The 23904-nt window shown below is 45.1% G+C and overlaps 1 protein-coding gene across 5 annotated transcripts in view; it reads right to left on the reverse strand.

The window, feature by feature from the left end:
* MERTK (MER proto-oncogene, tyrosine kinase) overlaps window positions 1–15632 on the reverse strand; it is a 65616-nt gene extending 49984 nt beyond the window's left edge. For 3 of the 5 annotated variants that reach the window (XM_044429229.1, XM_044429230.1, XM_044429227.1), the window contains exon 1: window positions 15397–15632. In XM_044429229.1, coding sequence (XP_044285164.1) covers window positions 15397–15478 — 82 coding nt within the window. In that variant the 5' untranslated portion in view covers window positions 15479–15632. Of the gene's footprint in view, window positions 1–1255; window positions 1262–11847; window positions 11914–15396 lie in introns of those variants that run through there. The other 2 variants (XM_044429231.1, XM_044429232.1) reach the window with 2 other exon arrangements.
* Between the last annotated feature and the right edge of the window lie 8272 nt (window positions 15633–23904).

Below are 23904 nucleotides of genomic sequence, written 5' to 3' on the forward strand. Positions count from 1 at the left end.
CCTTTACACAACATGGTTTACGTATTGTTTGCTGAACATTTTCTAAACTGAAATAAATATTTGCTCTGCAGATACACCATAAGGCATTAGCTGGGTGGGTGGAGTCATTATCTGTGCCACACTGGATCCTTCTTGCGCCATGGCTGCCTCTGGAGCAACTTACAGGAACTGCTGGTTGCCCCCACAGGGCACCTAAAGAAGCATGCAAGTCCTGGGGAAGTGGGTAGCTTTGGAAGGTGGTAGCAATGGCAGAAGCTTCGTCCACACACTGGCTAGCTGGCGACCCTTGCCGACATCAGCAGGCCATGCCAGAAGCTGCTTGTCAATCAGCAGCCACCATGGAAGAGAGGTGCCTCCTGCTTCCATTGCTGCTCAGCTACAAGAATGCCCCCTTTGACTGCTCTCCCCCCAGGGGCAGTGCTAGGTACCAAAAACGTCTGGGGCACAGGCCCATAGGACAAAAAATGCACAATTTTGCACAAGTTAATTTATATATCCTCCAATCTGTCTCTCCCTCCCTCCACCCCCACCTGTGTGTGTGTGTGTGCGCGCGCGCGTGCACGTGTGAGTCTTTAAAAGATTCTGTCTCCTAAAGACATCTCTCTTTGCATTTTGCTTACATAATCAAGCCCAGCAGAAAGGTTTCAGAGAGAAGCAAGACTCATGGGCAACAAGCCAACTAATCCAGGGAGACTGGAGGCTGCACATCATCAGGGGCTCTGAAGCTGTATCTCAGCAAGTGCCCATACATGGCAGGTTGGTGGGGCAGATGGCTGTCCAGAGGGCCAGGGCTCCAAATAAAAGATATGGGGCTCCAGCCCTAGTGGGATGCCCTCGGATACCAGCTCTGGATGCAGCGACTGAGCGTCCCCAGTAGCAAGCCAGATCAACAGCCCTTGCTGTTCAGGTAAGTATTTTGTCACTCCATATCAGCTCAGGGTATGAACACTGAATCAGCAGTAACTTAACAGAGGCCTTCTAAATTTTCAGGTGTCAGGAAAGGGTCATAGGTAAGGCTGGTATTTCCAATGTTTAGCCAGCTATTTTTGATCTTGGTCTTACAGGAAATTAAGGTTTTACAATTTCAGTTGAGAAAGAGACAACTAAAAAGTCTCTTCTTTCTTCCCCCATACCCTAACACTGCCATTCCATGCTTTATATCTGTTTTACACTTCTGGTATGCATTAGTGGATTCCTGGGATGGAGTCTGGAGGCCAAGCTCAGTTCCCAGAGGAACCAAAGAGACTCTACAGACAGGATGTGGAAGCTTTGAAGGTTCTCCATCCCTAAATAATTCGGCCCCCTGGTTGGATGGGAAGGGATCATGTGACAAATTCCCAGTGCACCTAACAGCCTTCGGGGCAATGTCCATCCCTTCAGGCTAAGCATGTGAGGACTCCTCTTTCTTGTTGCTCTCATCGCTGTGAAACCTGCCCTGTGTTTCACTGGTCCACCTATCATCTGGGAGTGGAGCCTGCCATGTGCAACAGCAATGGCTCTTGTAACTGTAATGCGAAAGGAGAGAGTGCCGAGAGAAGGCTGGTCCGGAAAGCTTCCCTGGTGTCCAGCTTTCTATGCAAAGGAAATGCTTTATTTATAGAGAAGCATTTAGTCATGCAAGCCTCCAGCTTGCAGCCTGAAGTGACATAACCCAGACACAGATTCACCACCACAGTGAGAACTGGGCTCTGACCTATACAGTATTATAGAATACATGAGTTTTAACAATATGATGTTACTGATACACAGAGATGGCTGCGTATAGAATCATAAAGTTGGAGGATTCCATTTGGACAAGATTTTCTCAACTGTAGGCTCTCTACATGTTTTACACTACAACATCAGTCAATGGTCAAGGTGATGGAAAATGTAGTTCAAAACAATTGCTTGAGGAAAGCTCCTATAGGACAAATGGTCCAGCCTCTGAGTTGATGCATGGCAGCAACATCTGGAGCATCCCCCAAAGGTTTCTGCACAGTTTTTGCTTGAAGACTGCTCCAGCTGAGGAGACCATCTCCTAACACTGCTCAGTGGTTCCATTCTCAAACTGCTGTTATTAAAATGAATCTCTTAATGTTCAATTGAAATCCATCTTCCCTTAACTTTAGCCCATTTGATCTAGTTCTATATTCTGGGCAGCAGAGAACAAATTTTGCCATCTACTGTTTGATAATCCTCCCGTATTTGAAGAATGCTCTCATATCCTCCTTCAGAAATCCCTTCTCCAAGCTAAATATACCTAGTTATGCTATCCCCAGCCTGATCTTCGAGATGTTTTGGACTATTATCTCCCAACATATCTGACCATTGGAAAATGTGGCTGGGGATGATGGAAGGTAAAGTACAAACAGCTGGAGGACACCAGTTTGGGGAAGCTCCTCTAACTTCTCTTTGTAGGGCTTGTTTGCCATCTTGATTAAAGAAGCAATGAATGCTTCCTAAATGAGCTTGAGAAATTTCCTAAAATGGATGCCTTTTAATTACTGTATTTTTCGCTCTGTAAGACGCGCCTGACCATAAGACGCACCTAGTGTTTAGAGGAGGAAAACAAGAAAAAAATATTCTGAATCAAACGGGCACATAATCACAGGCAAATTCCCCATCATTTCCCCATGGGCTGCACATTTGACAGACTTACTGTACACACATATTCGCTCTATAAGACGCACAGACACTTCCCCTTACTTTTGAGGGAGAAAAAAGTGCATCTTATAGAGCAAAATATATGGTATGTTAGTATGAAGAAGCGTTCTGTTTCTTCCCTCCCCAACCTCAGCTTGTCTGCTATAATCTGTTCAGAGAAAATGGCCTATTTATTTAACTATAAATAAATATACAATGAAAAATTGGCAGTGGCCCTTGGATGTTCCAGAATGCCCTTGAAATAGCACTAACATATAGATGCAGCACTGGGGTCCAGGCTAAGCATGTTGGATGCCTGCGGTCCACACCCCAGTAGGGGCCTATAATCAGAGCTCGGAGGAGGGCAACAAAGATGATCAGGGGACTGATAATAAAGCTATGAGGAAAGGATGAAAGAGCCAGGCACGTTTAACCATGAGAAGAGAAGATTGCTCCATTTAGACTTTCTCTTTCTTTTGCTACAGGAGGAGATATGATGGCACTATGCAAATACTTGAAAGGCTGTCACCCAGAGGAGAGCCAGGATCTCTTCTCCATCATCCCAGAGTGGGCTTAAGTTACAGGAAACCTGATTCCGGTGAGACATCAGGAAAAATTTCCTGGCTGTTAGAGCAGCGGGCAATGGAACCAATGGCCTAGGGAGGTCCTGGGCTCTCCCACACTGGGGGCATGCAAGAGGACAGCCACCTGTTAGGGATGTTGAGCTTCTGGTCCAGCATTGAGCAGGGGAGCTGCACTCCAAGGCCTTATAGCCCTCTTCCAATTCTACTGTTCTCTGATTCTATGATCAGCCATCTCCAGACTCTTCTCCATTTCAACCTGCTTCTTCACCTGCTTCTCACTTTGGTCCAGACAGCAGTGAAGGTGGTGAGGAGGAGCTGCAAAAGCAGCTGCCTTCTTGCTCCCTGGTTCTTGCCTCTCAGGCAGACAAAGGGTACCCATCATGAGAAGGGTGAGGAGCAAAACCAGCTGTAGACAATGGCTGTAAGATTCAGTTTGTGTGTGGGTATGTGGGTGAGGAAGAGAGAAAGCATATATACCAAATCAGCAAATACTATTCTCAGCAAAACAGAAATGCCACATGTCCAAAACAGCTTAAATATTAACTAGCATTTTGCTTGAAGTTTGCCATGCAGAACTGTGCAATGTGCCCATGTTGTTCAAAGCTGCTCAAGGATTTGGAGCCAGTGCTAAACAAAGGTTTAAGTGGCAAAAAACAACCCTGGTGCCATCGAGGCTGGATGGCGTCACTTGCAATGAAAACCAGTGTGAGTCACGCAAGGACCAGCTCAGCAGGTCTCAAGCAGCAAAAGAGCACTGAAGGAATAAAAAGAAGTGGGCTACAAGGGCCCCGTTTGTAGTATATATAGGGGAATGAAAATGAGCACTTACGAAATGGTCAGATCTTGTATGAATGCGTATGGCTGTTGAAAGTTAACAAAGGAAAAGCATCAAGGAAAAACAGAAAAAATATATCCTTGGCCAGAGGCACGGTTACAGGAGGTCAATTAAGGATGGAGTCCCAACTCTTTCATTTGTAGCCCCAAATTTTTGCAAGGCCCTCCAATCCACTGCCTGGCTCACCAGGGGCACTTGCTGAAATAAGGGCACATTCAGAAATCAAATGCAGTGCCCTCCTCTCTCCCATTTTACAAGGAAGGGTGCTTTTAGGAGACACGGTTCTAAGGCACACAATGTCAAACCCTAAATGACATATGCATTTTAATGTATTCGTTATTTTGTCCTATGGCTCGAAGCCCTGGATCTTTTTGATACCTTGCACCATTCCTGTCCAAGGCAGAATTAATGAACAATTAAGCCATTGCTCTGTTGAACTTAAGAGCAGGAAGATTCCCTTTACAAAACAGAAGAAAAGTCTCTCCACAAAGCAGTATATTATACTATGAGCATATGGACCTGGATTCACACAGGTTGGACTAGTCTCCAAGTTTGCTTGCCAGCTGTCAGAGTTGGACACACTAAGCTTATCCTGAGTATCGGCATGGCCAGTGGCATCTTTACTCTAGTTGCAGGCGCAAGAGAGTCATATAGAGTGGCAGCAATACTTTTTTTTCAATTTATAGCCTGCCTTTTTCCTACAAAGGGCTCAAGGCAGCTTACAACATTCTCCTCCTCCATCTTATTCCCACAACAACAATCCTGTGAGGTAGGTTGGGCTGAGAGTCTGTGACTGGCCCAAAATCACCCAGTTGGCTCCATGGCTGAGCGGGGACTAGAACCCAGATGGTCTGAGTCCCAGTCCCATACTCTTAACCACTACGCCACACTGGCTCTCAATCTAGAAGCCACACTTCTATGCAACCAAGGGTGGTGTTCACTCTCTTGACTGCTGCATCACACTGCTGACTCATGTTTAGCCTGCAGTCGACCAGTAACCCAAGATCCCTTTCACAAGTGCTGCTCTCCAGCCACTTGTCCCTTAACCTGTACTTATGACACCCATTCCTATGCCCCAAGTGCAAGACCTTGAACTCATCTGTATTGAAACACCATCTTGTAGTCCCCTGCCCACTTCCATAGTCTGTCCAAATCCTTCTGGATCTGTCCAGATCCTTCTGCTCCTCAATTGTGGCCACTGCCATTTTACTATCATCTGCGAATTTGATCAGCACACTGGTCACCCCCTCTTCCAGGTCATTCATGAAAAGACTGAACAGGATCAGTCCCAGAACTGAGCCCTGAGGGACCCCACTTGTCACTGACCACCATCCTGATGATTCCGCACAAATAGATACCCTCTGTTTTTGGTGCATTAACCATGTCTTAATCCACTGGACAGTGCATTGGACTATCCCAAAACTCCTCAATTTCTCAACCAGGATATCATGGGGCACTTTGTCAAAGGCCTTGCTGAAATCTAGGTAAATCACATCCACCGCGTCCCCTCCACCTAGCCACCTCGAAACTTTGTCACAGAATTGCACAAGGTTCATTTGGCAGGACCTGTTTCTGTGGAAACTCTGTTGCATGACCACCAACCTCCCTTCCCTATCTAGGGTTACTGAATCTCTCACTATTATGAGTCTTTCCATTGTCTTTCCTAGAATGGACGTAAGGCTAACCAGCCTGTAATCCCCCATGTCCCCTCTACTACCCTTTTTGACGATTGGGACCACTGGCACCACCCTCCAGGAACCTCATTTGTTCTCCAGGAGGTCTCAAAAATGGAGGCCAAAGGGTGCGAGAGTACACCTGCCAACTCCCAGGTGTAACCTGTCAGGACTCTGTGTCTTTGTAACATCCAGTACCCTGAGGAACTCCTCAACTTCTGGTGGGGAGGGGTGACTCTAATTTCTGCCCCTCTGGTCTTCCATGTATATCTCCCTTGTCCCGCTTTGGAGAGAACACAGAGACAAAATAATCATTTAGCATCAGTCACCAAATCCCCTTCTTCCTTATTAAGTGGTCCCACCTTCCTCTTGCTATTTGCATGTTGATAGAAGCCCTTTCTGTTGCTCCTGATATTCTTTGCAAGTCCCAGCTCATAATTAGCCTTGCTTGGCCTCCTGGTATACCTTTTAATAGGATGTGATAAGAAAACTAGATTTGACAGTCTTCCTTACCTTTCATGCTAATTCAGTGAAAAAGGGAAGGATTTTTCCTACTTATTCCCTATTTCTTAAGAAAGATGTAGGAAACAAAGTCAAACCATTGGTCTATCTTACTCAATACTGTCTACATCAGGTGAGTCTGCATGTTACAACAACACACACAAAAAGATACGGTGGTCTCCCCAAAGTGCTTCTTGGGCACTTGTGGGGTAACTGGGATTTGCCCAAGTGAGCTTAGCAAAAGCAGCAAGGTGGGGGGTCTGCTGCTCTTGCAAAAAGGCTCACTTCCTGCTTCCTGTTACACATGATGCAGTCGATCACCTGGGTTCAGATAACAGGACAACTTATTGTGGGTACAACTCCTCCCATTACACACCATGGGTTACTTATTAATTTTAGGGTGACAGATTTGGCACTAGCTGGGTTGCAGTGGGGAGTTTATTTCAAAAATGAGGGGGCCCCACTGGGAAAGCTCTCCCCCTAGTTGCCACCTTCCACATTTTCCTCAGAATTGGCTCTTGGAGGAAGGTCCCAAAGGTTGAGCACAGTGTCCAACTAGACTGCGGCTCAGAGAGGCGCTCTGCCATGTCTTGTGGCCCTAAGCTGTGTAAGGCTTTATTTATTTATTTATTAAAACATTTCTATGCCGCCCCTTGCCGAAGCCTTGGGGCGGCTTACAACACAATAAAATACAATAAAATACAAAAATAACAATATATAATTAAAATTAACAATATAAAATAAATAAAAAATATAAAAGATATAGGCTTGTGCTGCCCACAGACAAGCCACCCTGTGGGAAAAAGTCTAGATTTGCATAACACAACATTTTTTCTTTCTTTTCCTTTTCTTCTTTTTTCCTTCCTTTCCTCCTTTAGTTTTTTGAAAGTGCTTGTTTTATGCTGTGCTTATTATTAATGTTTAATTATTTTTAATTGTATTATTATATTACTATTTTAACCTTTGTAAGCCGTTCTGAGGCATGTTTCGCGATGGACGGGATAACAATGTTTTAAATAAAATGAATAAACAAACATCCTGGTGTGAATTGTGACATATGAACCCCACCACACAGTGGCAATACTTTCCAGGTTTTCAAATAGGAGTCTCCCCTAAACCTGCACGGAGATGCCAAAGGATGGACCATCCACATGCAAAGCACTTATTTCTCATCCACAGCTAAAGCACAGAAACTAGAAGCAGTGTTTGCTAAGTAATATACCTGCATTCATTCATTCATTTAGGGAACTTCTATGTCACCCCATTCACCGAAGCCTTGGGGCAGCTCACAATCATAAATAAATAAACACAATATAAAACAGTATAATTTAAGTTGCCCTGGCCAAAGAATAAAATAAATAAATAGTATTAACAATTAAAATAACATTTGAATAAAAAGGTCTTCACCTGGTGCGGAAAAACAAATAACGACGGCGCCAGGCAGACCTTTCTGGGGAGCGCATTCCATAAATTGAGCGCCACCGCAGAGAAAGCCCTCCTCCGAGTACTTACCCTCCTAATATCCTTCACGGAGGGTTCCCGGAGAAGGGCCTCCCCCGCTGATCTCAAGGGGCGGGTGGGCATATATGGATGTAAGCGCTCCTTCAGGTAACCAGGACCCAAGCCATTAAGGGCTTTATAGGTCATAACCAACACCTTGAATTGGGCCCAGACTTCAATGGGGAGCCAGTGAAGCTGACGGAGGACTGGAGTCATGTGAACCTAACACCCAGACCCCGTAAGCAGTCTGGCAGCTCTATTTTGAACCAACTGAAGTATCCGAACCGTTATAAAGGGCAGCCCCACGTAAAGCGCGTTACAGAAGTCAAGTCAGGAAGTCACCAACGCGTGTGTCACTGTCACCAGGCAGTCATTCTCCAAGTAGGGGCGCAGCTGGTGGATCACCCAAAGCTGACAGAAAGCGCTCCTCGCCACCGCTCTCACCTGAGCTTCTAGTGAAAGCTCTCGGTCGAGGAGCACTCCCAAGCTGTGGACCTTGTCCCTAAGAGGGAGTGCAACCCCATTCAGGACTAAGTTCAATTCCCCTTCCCCGAAGCCCGATCCAAGTTTTTATATGCCATCCCCACTGCTACACAGCCTCAGGACGGCTCACAACACAAATAAATAAAACAAATAGAATTACAAATTACAATTAAAACTTGGAAACACACTGGCTGCAATTAAAACTATAAATATTAAAGATTATTAAAATACTGTTTGAATAAAAAGGTCTTGGCCTGGCGCCGAAAAACAAATAACGACGGTGCCAGACAGACCTCTCTGGGGAGCGCATTCCACAGATGGGGCACCACCAAGAGAAGACCCTCCTCCGGGTACTTTGCTTCCTGATATCTCTTACGGAAGGCTCCCAGAGGAGAGCCCCTGCTGCCGATCTCAAGGGCCGGGAGGGCAAATATGGCTGCAGGCGTTCCTTCAAGTATCTGGGTCCCAAGCCGTTAAGGGCTTTATAAGTAATTACCAACACCTTGAATTGAGCCCAGACTTCGATGGGAAGCCAGTGAAGCTGGTAAAGGACTGGGGTTATATGAGAATAACGCCCAGTCCTCGTCAGCAACCTGGCTGCTCTATTTTGCACCATCTGAAGTATCCGGACTATCTTCAAGGGCAGCCCCACACAGAGCGCGTTACAGAAATCCAACCGGGAAGTCACCAACGCGTGTGTCACTGTCACCAGGCAGTCGTCCTCCAGGTAGGGACACAGCTGATGGATCAGCCGAAGCTGATGGAAAGCGCTCCTCGTCACCATCGACACTTGAGCTTCCAACGATAGCTCTGGGTCGAGGAGCACTCCCAAGCTGCGGACCCTGTCCTTAAGAGGGAATGCAACCCCATTCCGGACTAGGTCAAAGTCCCCCATCCCAAAGCCCAGTCCACCTACCAGCAGGACCTCCGTCTTGTCTGGATTGAGCTTCAGTTTATTGGCCCTTATCCAGCCCATTACCTCAGCCAGGCACCGGTTCAGTACAGCCACTGCCTCACCTGGATTGGTAGAGAACGAAAGGTAGAGCTGGGTATCATCAGTGTACTGATGATTCTGCAGCTCACACCTCCTAATGACCTCTCCCAGCGGTTTCATGTAGACGTTAAATAGCAAAGGGGACAAAATGGATCCCTGCGGTACATTTACCCATGAAAGGCTATACTTTGGAGCAGATCTTCGGACGGAAGAACCTTGTAGTTTAGTTTCATTCCACAAATAAACAGAAATGTCCTAAAATGCAATAGCAATTATATTGCATTGTAAATTTAAACTACAGTTCATTAGTTCATTGTTTTGCTTCTAACATATTTATTAACCAATTCATGCAATAGTCTACAGAAATCTGAGGCTATCTGTGCTCCATAATTTTTAGAAGTCTGGCACAGTTTTCAAATGATGGGAGAAAAGTAAGGAGCCCCTTAATTAAGTCTACAAGTTCATCATTTGACACCTTCCCTCCCCAATTTTATCTAATCATACAACTCCTCATAGCCTTCTAAAAAAAGCACCTAGAGATCAGAAACAAACACTAAAGATCAGAAACAAATCTCAAAAGCTACTTTCCTTCATTACCCACAGCCTATCCCCCAAATTCTCCCTTTTTGCTTCTTTCCTATTAAGCAAATCTATCCCACCTACTTTCAAGTGGAACAGCACATTTGGAGACATTTTCATTAACAATAACAAGTGAACCAACAGATACATCAATTACAAGAGCAGATTGTTTAAGAAGAGAAAAAAGGGTAAAGAGAGAAATCATGATTCTCATGACAGGCTTGAAAGTGTGGCAGCTCAACAGATCTTTTTCTTCTTGTATAATACTGGAACCCAGGGCCATCCAGTGAAGCTGAATGCTGGAAGAACTGAGACACAGCACAGAGTTCAAACAAGGAATGTGCTTGTTCTTCTCCAATTTTGCTCAATAAGTGGTTTTGATCAGGGGTGTTGAACCTGAAGAGGGCAAGTGCTTCCCACTAGGTCCTCCATGGACTACAGAATATCAGTGGATTTGACCACAGGCAATGCCACAATTGCCCTACATCTTCCACTGTGCCTGTTTTGCCTTTCTCCATGTTTCCCCCAGCACAAAAAAGGGACTCAGCTGGTGCTGGGAATCACTGAGTTCTTCTCTTCATGCATCCAAGGAGACCTCATGTGAAGACACTGGCCCAGAAGTAACTTCTTCCAGGGCCCATTGACTTCCCTGTCACCTGTGTCCTTGCTGTTATCGCAGATTTTGGATACCAGATTTCACTTGGAATTGCTGCAGGGTGTAAGGATTGGAGGTGTGCAGCCTTTCAGGCTGGATTGAGGCATGTTCCATTGATTCCACATCCCTGATCCAAGCTATTGGTTTATAAATGTGCCCATTATAAATGAGCTGGTATGACATAATAGTTGGTGTGCTGGACTGGGACTCAGGATATCTAGGTTCCAATCTTCAGCCAGCCACCCAGGAATGTCGCTGGATAACTTTGGCTCAGTCACCAACTCTTAACCTAGCCAACTTCACAGGGTTGTTGTATGGGTAAAATGGACAGGTGGACCAATATGTAAGCAGCATCAGATTCTTTGCAGGAAAGGTGAGATATATAGAATGCGCTCCCCAGAGAGGTCCGCCTGGCGCCGTCGTTATTTGTTTTTCGGCGCCAGACTAGACCTTTTTATTTAAAACTTATTTTAATTGTTAAATTTGTATTTATAGAATTTTAAATTTTTAGCCGAGATGCACCAGAGGTTTTTAAATAATTTTTTTATTGTTATATTGTTATTTATGTATTTTGTTTCTGTTGTGAGCCTCCCCGAGGTTTCGTTACGATGGGGGCGGCATAAAAATGTTTTAAATAAATAAATAAATGAATATAAATGAATTTAAGGCGACCATTGTTAGTCTTTAATTAAGGTGGCAACAGGCTTTTTCCAAACCGTCCCTTCCTTTCTTGACATGCAAAGAACTGACCCAAAAGACCAGAAATTTCCAAATGAGTTTACTAAAAGATGCTTTGCTGATCTATAGCTGCAGTTTCTTTTCCTCAGCTCAGAGGGATGTTCCACTTTCTCAAGAATGGAGATGTGACAAAGGAAATTAACCATTAAAAAACCTTAAAAACTGATGACCTTAGGACCACAGAGACTTTCCGATACTTCTAGTCCCACAAAAGAAAGAAAGTCCTTGGAAATCAAATGTTTTCACATTGCTTGACAGGATTACTGCACAGATACAAGCACATGTCTGTAAAAGATTATAAGCAGAAGACCTGTACCCCAGTGTTCAGGTTATGTGCTGAATGCATATTTGTAAAGACGTCTACAGCAACCTCCACAGACATGAGCCAACACTTCACAGCCTTCCACTCCAAACTCACAGGCTCCTCCTTCTAGCATTAAGGACAAGCATTGCTAAGTTTGTCTAAATAGGATCCCTGTGTGCTAGTCTTCTCCTGCATTCTGGGGTGATAGATGAAACAACAGTACTTCCATACTAGCCTTCCATTCTCTCTGAGTTTCTTCACTCATTTATTCCTGAGATTCCAGAAACATGCAAGCAGCTTCTCTAACTTCTTTTTCTTGGGACAGCATGTAGAAAAATTTTTGGAGCTTCTGTAACAACTGTACTGAGAGCCAGCTTACCTTTACTGTCTCACCTCTTTTGGCGATGGGGCTACTTGGCTGCCCTTCCATCACTTTGTGCTCTGCTCAGCAGATCTTGAAGGTGAAATGGTAGGGGTGATTCCCCTGACACTCATTCTAAGAGGTCAGAATGCCTCTGATAAGGCTATGTTACTGTCAGTAAAAGCTTTTCTCTAGAAGAGTTTTCCATACTTTTGGCCTCAATCCTTCTGTCCCTAGCCCCATTGGAATGCAGCTTCTTTGATACGGAATTTGGTCTGCAGGCTAAAAAGAGGTTCGACACTTCTAGTAGCCAGTTCCTAGGCAAAATGAGGTGACATTGACTGGGATTATGAGGAGGAAGGGGTGGAGGAAATCCTGCCACTGCCATTGTATTTAAAACTAGCATAAATAATAGAATCATAGAATAGTAGAGTGAGAAGATGCCAGAAGGCCATCGGGTTCAAGCCCCTACTGGTACAGAACACCACTTTACACCATCCCACTCAGACGGCTGGTCCAGTTTCTTTTTGAATGTTCCTAGTGTTGGATAGCCCACAACCTCTCTACTGGTTCCACGGTCATATTGCTCTGACAGTGAGGAAATTCTTCTTGGTATCTAGTCTACATTTGGTTAGCTCCTGCAGCTGAGCTCACTCTAGTGCCAACGCCTGCAGGTTGCCTTTGGCTCAAAAGAAAAGTGAAATTGACACAGGTTTCTTCACTCTTGGCAAGCAAACTCACTCCAGTTTCAGGATCAAGATGAAATTGACAAAGGGCTACCAGTTTGTTCTTCTTTTTAGCTTTCCTTCTAGATGACCCAACAAAAAGATTAATCTTGCAATGGCAGTTTCCCTAGGAACTGTAGTGGGTGGGGATTCTAGTTAAAAGGAGAGTGACCCTTCCTAGTTCCAGAATAGGAGCAGCCATGCTGGAGAGGTGGAAACTCTTTATCAAGGGTGCCTGTAAATGCTGGACCGCAACTAGTGGTTAATGGTCAAGGATGATGGACCCTGAAGTCCAACAATACCTGGAGGACCACAAATTGCCCTCCCCTGGTTGGTCAACATTCTCCCAGAAATAGCTGCAGGCAGGCACCATACTTGCAAGGAGATGGGTAGACCAAGTTTCCATTGGAGCAATGCTTTGGGGCTATGCCCTGTGGGGCCTTGTACTGTACAATTAGCAAGGAATCAATCCAGGGCTTCTATAGCATTATTAGCATGAAGACGTTGCTGCTGATGGCATCCAAAGAGTGAGGAGGCACCTTCTCCAGGTTTGCTCCCAAACTCCCAGACCTTAGGTCCTCATCATGTATAGCATTCACCAAAAAGAATAAATTACTCTCATTCCCCAGGGATAAGTGCCAATTGCTGCAAAATTATGCTAGGCTACCTAATGGAGTCTATTTTTTCTCCAGCAAATGACTTTTAGCCCTGAGATTAAATGTGTTCACATGTTGCTAGATAACATAAATTTATTCCATAGTATACATATGCATATGCAAGGAGCAATCTCTAATCTCTTCCACATGTTCCCTGTAACATGCATTCATTCTTAAATGTGAGTTTCTCCTGTGTTCAATTTTGGTGAACATAATTCAAAATACATTACTTCTACATATTGGTGGATCACATTTGTATCCTGCAGGGCCTCCAAGAAACCCAAGATTGTGTTCTGTAATAATCTTTTTTTAAAAATCCTGACAAAAATCCTGTGAGGTAGTCTTGGCTTACCTACTAGGTTTTGTGGCTGAACCAGGATGTGACACTGGGTTTCCCACACTATAACCACACTGATTACAAGTGCATTGTATGACGAACTCCCTTGAGGCAGGTTTACCAGTTGCTTACTCTACAGCAAACACAACACGGAAACAATATAGGATCACACAAATGCCGGCATATTCGAGTCAATTTGTCCAGTGTTTTGGAGAATACCTCCCTTCCTCATGAGCTCCCTACACTACATAAAACTCCTTGCCACTGTTCACTGTTTTATGCAGGGAGCTCTTTGGAGAAAAGATACTCTCCAAAAAGTTGAGAAAGCTGACTAAATGAAACTAGCACCTGTGTAGTCCTTTATCACTTTTCTTGTTCATTTGGCTTACTCTCTGGAAACTTACTGGTCTGTGTGCACAAGCTCTCAGTTGCCTGCTCAGTTCCATCTGCCTATTTCAGTATCAGCCTGAGCAAACATAGGGAGACTGAGGCAAGAGCCCCAGCTAAGTTCAACTGGCCGTTTTGTTCTTTTCAGTGTATGTCCCCCAAAGCTTCACTTCCCTTTAACAGTTACTGCGTAGGCACTGTTCTGATTTTGCAAACACTGGAGCTTTGCATCAAGTGTCAGCAAATACGGCACAGTGTGCAAATTCACTGAATTCCCAAGTCAAAAGGAACTGGCAGGTCATGCAGTGTTAGTGTTTGCCAGTATAGCTCCAGAAACGCACTGGAGATTGTGGCCAGAGCACGGAGGGGGAGCCAGCAGTGTGTGCACACCGAAACAGCTCCAAACTTAAAAAAACAGAACAAATGTGATTTTTAAAATCTTGCTTGGAAGTAATGTTTTCTGCTCTAGACACAATTATTTCTAATGCTATGCATACAAGAGAAGGAAAATATACTTTACACTTCTTCAGAGGCACTCTTTCTACCCATTCATTTTCAAGTGAACACATCAGAAGCAGCTTTTACTGAGTCAAACTACTGGTCCATCTAGCCCAGGACTGACAACAGGGACTGGCTGTGGTATTCTCCAGGGTTTCCCACAGCAGTCTTTCCCAGCCTTTCCAGGAGAGGTTGAGGACTCAACCTGAGACCACCTGCTGGTGTTCTTCCATGGAACTGCCATGATCCCAGCTCTGTCCTGATTACAACAGGACAAGAAAAAAAAAACCACCATTCCATACATAGTTTTGCAAACTCATTGCTAAAAGTGCCTGGAGTAGTTTGTATCCCCCTCCCATGATTTGGATCACAAGACACCTTTCAGGGACCTGTGCTGGGGAGGAAAGGACCGCCTCCTGAAGGGAACCAAGGGCACCGATGGGGACGGCACTAGGCCTCCAGCCCCAAATCATTCATCCGGAGTCTTGAAACTCTGGGAGGACACCTGCCCACGCCACTGCCCTCCTTGGGCACTTGCTGACAACAAGCTCCGCTGCCCTGACCACCTCCGCTGCATCCGATCCCACGGGATGAGCGGGCTTTCTGCTCACAGCTGCCTCACCTCCTGCTGCCCCCCATCTTCCTGCTTGGGTTTGTCCCCCGAGCTCAAACGCTCGTTTCCCCTGTCCACACATTACAAAGCGGCCCTTCCTTAGGAGAAGGCGCCCTTTACAGACGTTGGAGTCTCAGTTCGCACACCGGAATTTCTGTCTTTTCTCCCTCCCCGTGGGTCTGAGCCCCGGGTCTTCTCGGTGCCCAGCACCGCCGCAAGAAGGACTTCCAAGAGTGGGGAGCCCACGCAGCCCCGCTCCAGCCCGCTCACATCCTCGCCGAGTCCAGCCTCAATCCGCCCGCTTCCAGACGGGGCGTCCCTTCGGACCCCGAACACGCGCGCGCGTCTTACCTTTCGCGGAGCAGGCCGACCCCAGCAGCGGCGGCAGCAGCAGCAGCAGCCGGAGCCGCAGCGCCCGCCGCGCTGCTTCCATAGCTAGGCAGGCTGGGCGAGAGTGCGTCCGCTCGGGGCAGCCGGGCAGCCTCACCCCGCTTCCCCCAGATCACCCCAACTCCGCCGTCTCCTTCGACGCCGCGGGGCAAACAATCGCCGGGGCCGCCGCCGCCGCGAAGCTGCCCTCCCGCCGGATCACTGGACCAAAACAAAAGTTTTCCTCGGTAAAGTTGAGAAGAGGCGGGACGAGGGAGGGAAGGCGCCTCCCCCGGCTTTGCCGATGTGGGGGAGGGCAGGCGGGGTGGGGGGGTACCTGGAGGCGGCGGCGAGGGGGACGTGCTTTGGTATGCTTCGGAGTGAAAAGAGTTAGGGGGCGACGGAGAGGAGCTGGGATCCAGCCGCGGGAACCTGATCGTGCGTTAGAGGAAACATAGAGGAGTTTTTAGGCGCGCTGCCATCCTCAAGGGTGGCAGATCCGTGGAGACACCAGCTTCATGCGCGCGCGCACACCTCTGACTAGCCCCAAGGCCAAAGGCCGCGAAATCCGGAGAGTGCCATTCCTAAGCAGAGCTTTTCAACTCTGTCCAAGCTGGGAATGGGTCGCCAGGTTTTCTCCCATACGCGCTGCAGCTCTGCAGACTTTCCGGCGACTAGCTGTGTCAGACAACTGCAGCAGAAACAACCCAAAGTCTTGTGGCGCCTGAAAAACAAGGGCCTAAGTTTTCGAAGTCTTTGGTATTTAAGCTGCCCAAAGACTCTTAGTTGCATGGAAACGCACTCCTTGCATTTCACGGCCTTTGGACCTCTGTATTTACGCCTTTTATATCTCTGTGAGTGTCTGAACTGAGGTATTTTAACATCAGGTGAAAGCTAACCCCCCCCCCCCCAATTCCCTGGACAAAGCTATTCCTCCTTACTCTTCAGAATCCTTGGCCCTTAAGGTGCTGCAAGGCTCATTTCAAGTTTTGGCTGAAGAAAGAGACTGACTCAATCCAGTGCAGTGTTCAAATTATAGGGTGGTGGCATGGGGGATGAACTTAGCACTGATTGGCAAGAGTGCTCTGAAGTTTCAGTTTCCTAGCCACACCTGCACATGCCACAGACTGCACCTGCGATCTTTGACATGAAAAGCCAGCTATTGGCAGGCTACCATAGAGCCTGGATACCATAGCAAGGATCAAAGAGTTGAAGCCCTGTTAATCCCCATGCTTGAGTACCAGACTAGATAGAAATACCATATCTTTACTTTTGAGTAAGGGAAAAGAATGTTAAGGCATAAGGTGGTGCATCATCTGAGCCTTAGCCCAAAATTCTTAGGAATCTGATGTTATGTGAAATTTAGATGGGGGAGACATTTGCTACACTTTTGGTAGTTTTGCAATGGTGTTATAAACCTGGGCTGCTATAAAAATGTCCATTACACTTGAACTGGTGATATCAGTACTCCATTGATCATTACAAACAGAAAAGCATCTGATGACACGGACTCCAGTTCACAAACGTTCATGCTAAAAATGCAGATGAACCCTTACAACTGGCAGAAAGTGGCAATGAATTGAAATAGCTCCTGATGAAAATGAAAGAAGACATGGCAAAAACAGGACTACTGCTGAATATTAAGAAAACAAAATCTTGACTACAGAAGAATTTCAGGACTTCGCTGTTAATAATGAAGAAATAAGAATGTGAAAGATTTTCCTTATCTCGATTCAGTCATCAATTCAAATGGATGGTGCAGCCATGAAATTCAAAGAAGACTGAGAATCAGAAGGGCAAAAATGAAGAAACTGAAAAAAATCAAAAGGAAGTTTCACTGGAGACCAAGGCCAAGATAATCTACACTTATTATATTCCCAGTTACTATGGATAGGTGTGAGAAATGGGGAGCGAAGAAAGCTGACAGGAAGAAAATTGATGCATTTCAAACAAGGTCCTGGAAGAGAGCTTTGCAAACACCCTGGACTGAAAGATGAGCAAGTGGGTTCTAGATGAAATCAGGACCAGAGCTTTCCATAAAAGCAAGATTGAGGCTTTCATGCTGGGGACACATCATGAGAAGGCAAAAACCACTGGAGAAGAGAATCATGTTGGGGACAGCCAAAGACAGAAGAAAAACGGAAGACCAAATTAGAGATGGATTGACTCCATAAAGGAAACCACAAACTTAGAAATGCTGAGCAGGGCTGTCCTGGGTGGGGCATTTTGGAGGGCTTTCTTTTATAGGGTCACCATACGTCAGAGACAATGTGACAGCATATAACAACAACAAAATAGATGTGTTGTTCTTCGTTGTTTTTGCTGTAACTGATTAAAGCTCAGCTTACTCTCTAGGAATATATAACCAAGTCTGTAATGTGTTCCAGACACAAAAAGTCTGTTAAAAATAAATACATAAATAAAAACAAAAGGGGAGGAGGATCTAGCAAATTGTTCCCAGATGCCTTGAGCTCTTGAAAATATTCCGTATACAATTTAAACCGCATGGCTGGCAGTGTATTGAATTTCTGCTGCACTCTTTTATCCTCTGTAAATTTCTAACATCTTGAAGTAATCAGCAGTTAAGAAAAGGCACGTGCCACTACAACCAAGGAACGAGCTAGATGTGACGGCAGCAGAACTGGATTGTGGCCAGTTTCCTCTGAAGCAAGAGGGATGTAAATTGAAAATATAGAATGGGTAGGTGAAGGGGAGTGGGTGCTGCATCCTTCCCCTGATCATGTTTGTCCCCTCCTTTGAAATGGCTTCTCCCAGCTGTTTTTCTCTTTGTGGGGCTAGCCTACATCATAAGAGCAACATTAAAGAAAAGTAATTTCTGGTGCAAAGGAACATCTGGAAAAGGTTCTAGCAGCCCCTTCAGCACAGCATCCCCCTCCACGTTACTGAGGAAGAGGTGGAGACTGAATTCAGAGGCAGGGGTCATGCTGCCAAAACATCAGATCTAGAGCTCAGAGAAGAAACCAAAAATACAAAATAGCTGCTGTAAGAAAGAAAGCTAGAAACTATTTTTTTTTCTTGCCAATCTTGATTCCTGTTTTGCTGTGCTCCCATGATGCACAATTCTTCTTAAAGTTCTACAGATGTGAGCTCAGGGAAGGAGGCTTGGAATTAAATTATTATTATTTCTCATTTATTATTTTTAATTTATTATTTCTTCTTGATCTTCATCTTTTAGCATCTTTCCACAGTTGGCTATGTTGGCTAGGACTGAATGGAATTGTAGAGCAAACTAAGGCCAAAAGATGCCCAGTACAATGTACCTTTTCTACACTGGCTTGTATGTCAAAGCAGAATTTATCTCAACTTGATATTTTTTTTCACTGCTAGAGTCCAATTATGGATTTTATAAAGTAAGACTGGAAGAAAATACCCTGAGCAGGTGAAGAGGGCAGTTCATAAAAATCTAAGAACCTGCCTCAAACCAGGACAGGCTATCTGTCCATTATGCTCAGTATTGCCTATGCTGACTGACAGCAGCTGTCCAGGATTTTAGACACATTTTCTTATCATGTGTTTAGCTGTATACCCTCTGAGTATCTACAGAATGTTCCTTTCTGCACATCAGAAGAGCGTTTGGAACAGAAAGTGGAATTTCTAGGCAGACGTGAGCCCCCTTTCGACTGTGATTAGCCCTTTCAAAGAGAGCCCAACAATCCTATTTTAAAAGGAAGCCTGAGTTTTGACATATTTAGCTAGCTCTCAGAACCCTGTGCTTATATAAAAGAAGATGGCTCACATTTCCCCATTTTCCCAAGTACCACCCCTTTTAATGAGCCAAGACCACTCATAGCTTTACTTTCACATGACAGTTCTTCTTTTGGAGTGCAGTGACAACCCACCAATATAGCCCTTGGAGGGACTGTTATTGGCTGTCAATTTGGAAAGCACTCTTTGTGACCTATTCAGAGAAAGCGGAGGGTGGGAGAGGGGAAAAAGCTGTGGTGCGCCAAAGAAAGGGGCAATATCACAGTGGGGGAATATCAGACAAATTGGTCCTACCATGGAGCTGTCTGGGATATCCATGGCGGAATTAAGGGAAAAGAAGGGGGCAACCCACATTGAGTCCAATCAGCTGCCAGGCACATTATTTATTTATTTATTTATTCAAAATATTTATATGCCATCCTAATTCGCAAAAAGTCTCAGGACGGCTTACAACATAAAATAAGATATAAATAAAATCCCCAGCCCACACTGGCTGCAATTAAAAACACAGATAAAACAATGTTAAAACTTATTAAAATATCGCTGGAATAAAAAGGTCTTAACCTGGTGCCGAAAAACAAATAATGACGGCACCAGGCGGACCTCTCTGGGGAGCGCATTCCATAGATGGGGCACCACTGCAGAGAAGGCCCTCCTCCGGGTACTGTGCCTCCTAATATCTTTCACGGAGGGTTCCTGGAGGAGAGCCTCTGCTGCCGATCTCAAGGGGCAGGAGGGCAAATATGGAAGAAGGCGTTCCTTCAGGTGTCCAGGTCCCTAGCCATTAAGGGCTTTATAACCAGTACCTTGAATTGAGCCCGGACTTTGATGGGAAGCCAGTGAAGCTGGTAGAGGACTAGGGTTATGTGAGAATAACACCCAGTCCCTGTCAGCAACCTGGCTGCTGTATTTTGCACCATCTGAAGTATCCGGACTGTCTTCAGGGGCAGCCCCACGTAGAGCACACTACAGAAATCCAACCGGGAAGTGACCAGTGCATGTGTCACTGCTAGGCAGTCTTCCTCCAGGTAGGGGCACAGCTGATAAATTAGCCGAAGCTGAAGGAAAGCGCTTCTCGCCACCGCCGTCACTTGAGCTTCCAAGGACAGCTCCAGGTCGAGGAGCACTCCCAAGCTGCAGACCCTGTCCTTTAGAGGGAGTGCAACCCCATCCAAGGCAAGGCCCAGGCTACCTACCCAGGAGCTCGATCCACCCACCATCAGGACTTCCGTCTTGTCTGGATTAAGTTTCAGTTTATTGGCTCTCATCCAGCCCATTACCTCGGCCAGGCACCAGTTCAGTTCAGCCACTGCCTCACCTAGATTGGTTGAAAAAGAGAGGTAGAGCTGGGTGTCATCAGCGTACTGATGATTCCGCAGCCCAAACCTCCTGATGAGGAAACAACCAACCCACTGTGGTTTACTGCTAAGGTGGGTTTGCATGATGTGTGAACTCTATCAGTGCTCATCTTTTTTGATGTACAGAGACTGCCGTCTGCTTATCTCCACAAAAATCTCTTGTTCACTCTGAGCTTAGCTGTAGTTCTCACAGAGGCTTGATAGGGAGGGTAATTAATTTTCTTAGCAAGAATATATAGTTATGAATTATCCCTGTAGTAATGCAAAATATTTTGGGCTAGCTTGTTCTTAATGGGCAATTAAGGCTCAATAGCTTTGCTCTTGGTAAAGATGAAAACTACTTGAATTCTTTTGATATGAATTAATACAGCTGCCTGCATTTTGGACCTCCCTGAAGGTGTAGCTAATGGAGACTGTCATGATGAGCGCCTGCACTTTACTACTACCCCATTGTTGTGGACAGAAAATAGCAGAATATACTCAAAGAAAAAAATGTAACACTCCCCACTGGTATAAGAGTCAATTGCAATTCTGCTTGTAGTTTACAGAAGAGCAGGGCTTGGGAGTCACCCATCTGGAAGCTGCCTTTCTGTACTGTGCACCTGCCATGGACAGGCCTCTCACTGAATGTTGCAAGCAATTCTGGTAAATGTTCTAGCGCCTACAGTCCAAACACCAACGTGCAATACTCATCAGGTGAAAAATAGCCAAGTTTTTGTGTGAATTCAGAACAGAAAATCAGATAAGCTGATTTACCATTCGGAATCTTCTGACTGAGGAATTCCTGCTAACTATCTAAGGGTCCTGTGAGGCTTTCTAGTGCATCATTTGACAAACTCTTGCTTTGGTTTCAAGAAAGAGCAGGTAAGCAGCAGGGGGAGGGGCAGAGACAGCAAGCAGGTGAAGAATGACTATGGGATTTGAACTGGGATGTGCAACCCTAACTTGTGCATCACCAAAAAAGAGGAAACAGACGTGCATATAATTTGAATGTGCTGATTGATATACATAGATGCACATTAGAAATCATATAATTTAATAAGAAATATAATTCATCTCACCCTGGTGGGGAAGACTGTGACCAGGTGACCCCATGTGCTGCTGTGCAGGGGCTTATTGCTGAGGGGCAACTTCAAGGCCCCTGCTCCATCTTTGAACAATTCGGTTAAAGAACACTTCCAACAAGGGGTTTTGTCTTTGCTAGCCCTACTAGTGGAGAACTGTAAAGTAGGGCACATGGCCACCCTAAATGGAGGGCATTGTAGCCCTATACTAGGAAGAATGAACTGCTAGCTCCTTTTCTTCCTGTATTGCTTATCTTTGCTTAACTCTTGCTTTAGATTCTGATTTGGAAGGAGAGGATCAGAGAAGAGCAAGGTAATGGGTGATTTGCATTGGCCAGGATTTCCTCATTGCATTTTCTGTTGAGGGCAGAAGGCAGTGGTGACTGGAACTGGGTCCAATATTGGGCTACTCCAGGTTGTTTCAGGTATCTTCTCTCTCTCTCTCTCTCTCTCTCTCTCTCTCTCTCGCTCTCGCTCTCGCTCTGTGTGTGTGTGTGTGTGTGTGTGTGTGTGTGTCACTCCCTTCTCTCTTTGTGCCCTGCCTAGCTCAGACTGCTAAGGAAGGATAAATCCTTCTTGTCAGGGTTCTGAATTCTTTACTTCTGGAGGGCTTTTGATATAAGGCTGAGGAGCTATTTATGGCCCTCAGGATGCAGGGTGCCCACTCCTGCTCTTGGGAGGACCATCAGGATTTTCAACAGGCAGAGTTTCTTTTTGCATGGCAAACACAATGTGTAGCCAAACACTAAGCTCAGATATGGTGCTGTCCTGGTCAGCTGATCTTCCAAACTGCTCTAGGTGAATACATTCTTCAGAGAATACATCCAGGCTGCAGCTGTGTTTTCTTGGGGACAAAACGTAGTAAGGGGAGAACAGCCTTTCAGGAAAGCAAATACTTTCCTTCTCATTGAGAAATCTTTGATGAATTTCTCAAGATCCCTAAAGGTGGTCTGTACTTTATCCAGAAATATTTCCAACCCCTTCTAAAAGAGGCAGGATCTGAACTTCTCTTGGCAAGCTCTCTGGAAATGATTTTCAAATTCAAGTTGATTCATTGCTTTGCAGTAGACACGTTGACATATGTTACCTGATGTGCAGGGCAGAGGGAAAAAAACAAGCACCTGTAAAAATCCCTTTTCATAGAACTATTAAAAAGGCATAAATCTTAACTTCTCAGTCCTATGGACAACTGAAGGAGTGCCTTAAAACATGTGCAGAGTGACTTTCCAACATTATTCATTACTTTCTAGTTATCTGGCATATGGGGGAAGACACATTATTTTAGGAAAATAGCTCTGGAAGTTTGGTGGTTAAACTTAGGTCTTTAATGGCATCTTTCTCTAAAAGGAGGGTGCAAAAGGTTGCACAATTTTTCTTGTGAGTTAAAGCTGACCTTCATGTTTTCAGAAATGGAAATCAGCCATTGCTACTGCTTCCCAAAATGCATTGCTAGATGCAATCTGATAGCTGCAACACAGCACTGGCTAATTCATTCAGACTGCAAATTTTGAGAATGGGTCTATCTAAAGTGCAGACCTCATGGTCATAATACCAGGCCAATTTTTGGATTTTGTTTCTTCCCTTCTTTTTTATCTGATGAAGAGTTCTAGCAACTGAAAAGCTGGCACGACTTTTTGCAATGTTAGTTGGTCCTAATGTGGGTAGCTGCCCAGCTGTGGATTTTGGATGCTTTTACCCGTTAGTGCAACTAAAATGGAAGCTCACTAAAAGGGCTCCCATTTCAAGGCCTTGATTAACAAAGAGTTTTGTCAGAAATGGCACATTGCTTTTATTTAAAGTGGCATTTTAAAATTGCAGTAACATGACCATACCGTTCTAACCCTCTCTTAATTAAAAAAAAAACCCTGTATTAATAAATCACAATGAATCATAATGGTGGCCTGACACCTAGTGCCCCCAAGTAGAAATGCAAACTGACTCTTTATTACTTGATCACCTATTTTCAACATCTGTCTGTGCCTGCAGAGTTGAATTGCAATTAGAGCCTCAAAAAAGGTCATGTCCCTTCCTGAGACGAGATAAGCGGTTTGGCGATTAGAAAAAGCTAACAAATCAGAAATGTTTTATCTAAAGCTGTTCTCATGCTGGCCATTTTTTCTGTAACTAACGTCATTTGTTTATTCCATTATTACAGGAAATGGGAGCAACAATTGCATGCCAGTATTTTCTTTGTCCTCCTAAGTTTGTTTGTGACTATTTTTGTGAGTCAGTGCAATTGTGCCACAAGCTCTGTATGTATGGACTGGTGGAAGAGATATCCATTCTTTCTGAAGGACTAACTTGTAACATAGTTGGTGTACTGATTCTTGAAGGTCTGCCTT

The sequence above is a fragment of the Varanus komodoensis genome, unplaced genomic scaffold (genome assembly GCF_004798865.1).
Source record: "Varanus komodoensis strain SLA01 unplaced genomic scaffold, ASM479886v1 scaffold2, whole genome shotgun sequence".
NCBI classification, from domain to species: Eukaryota; Metazoa; Chordata; class Lepidosauria; order Squamata; family Varanidae; genus Varanus; species Varanus komodoensis.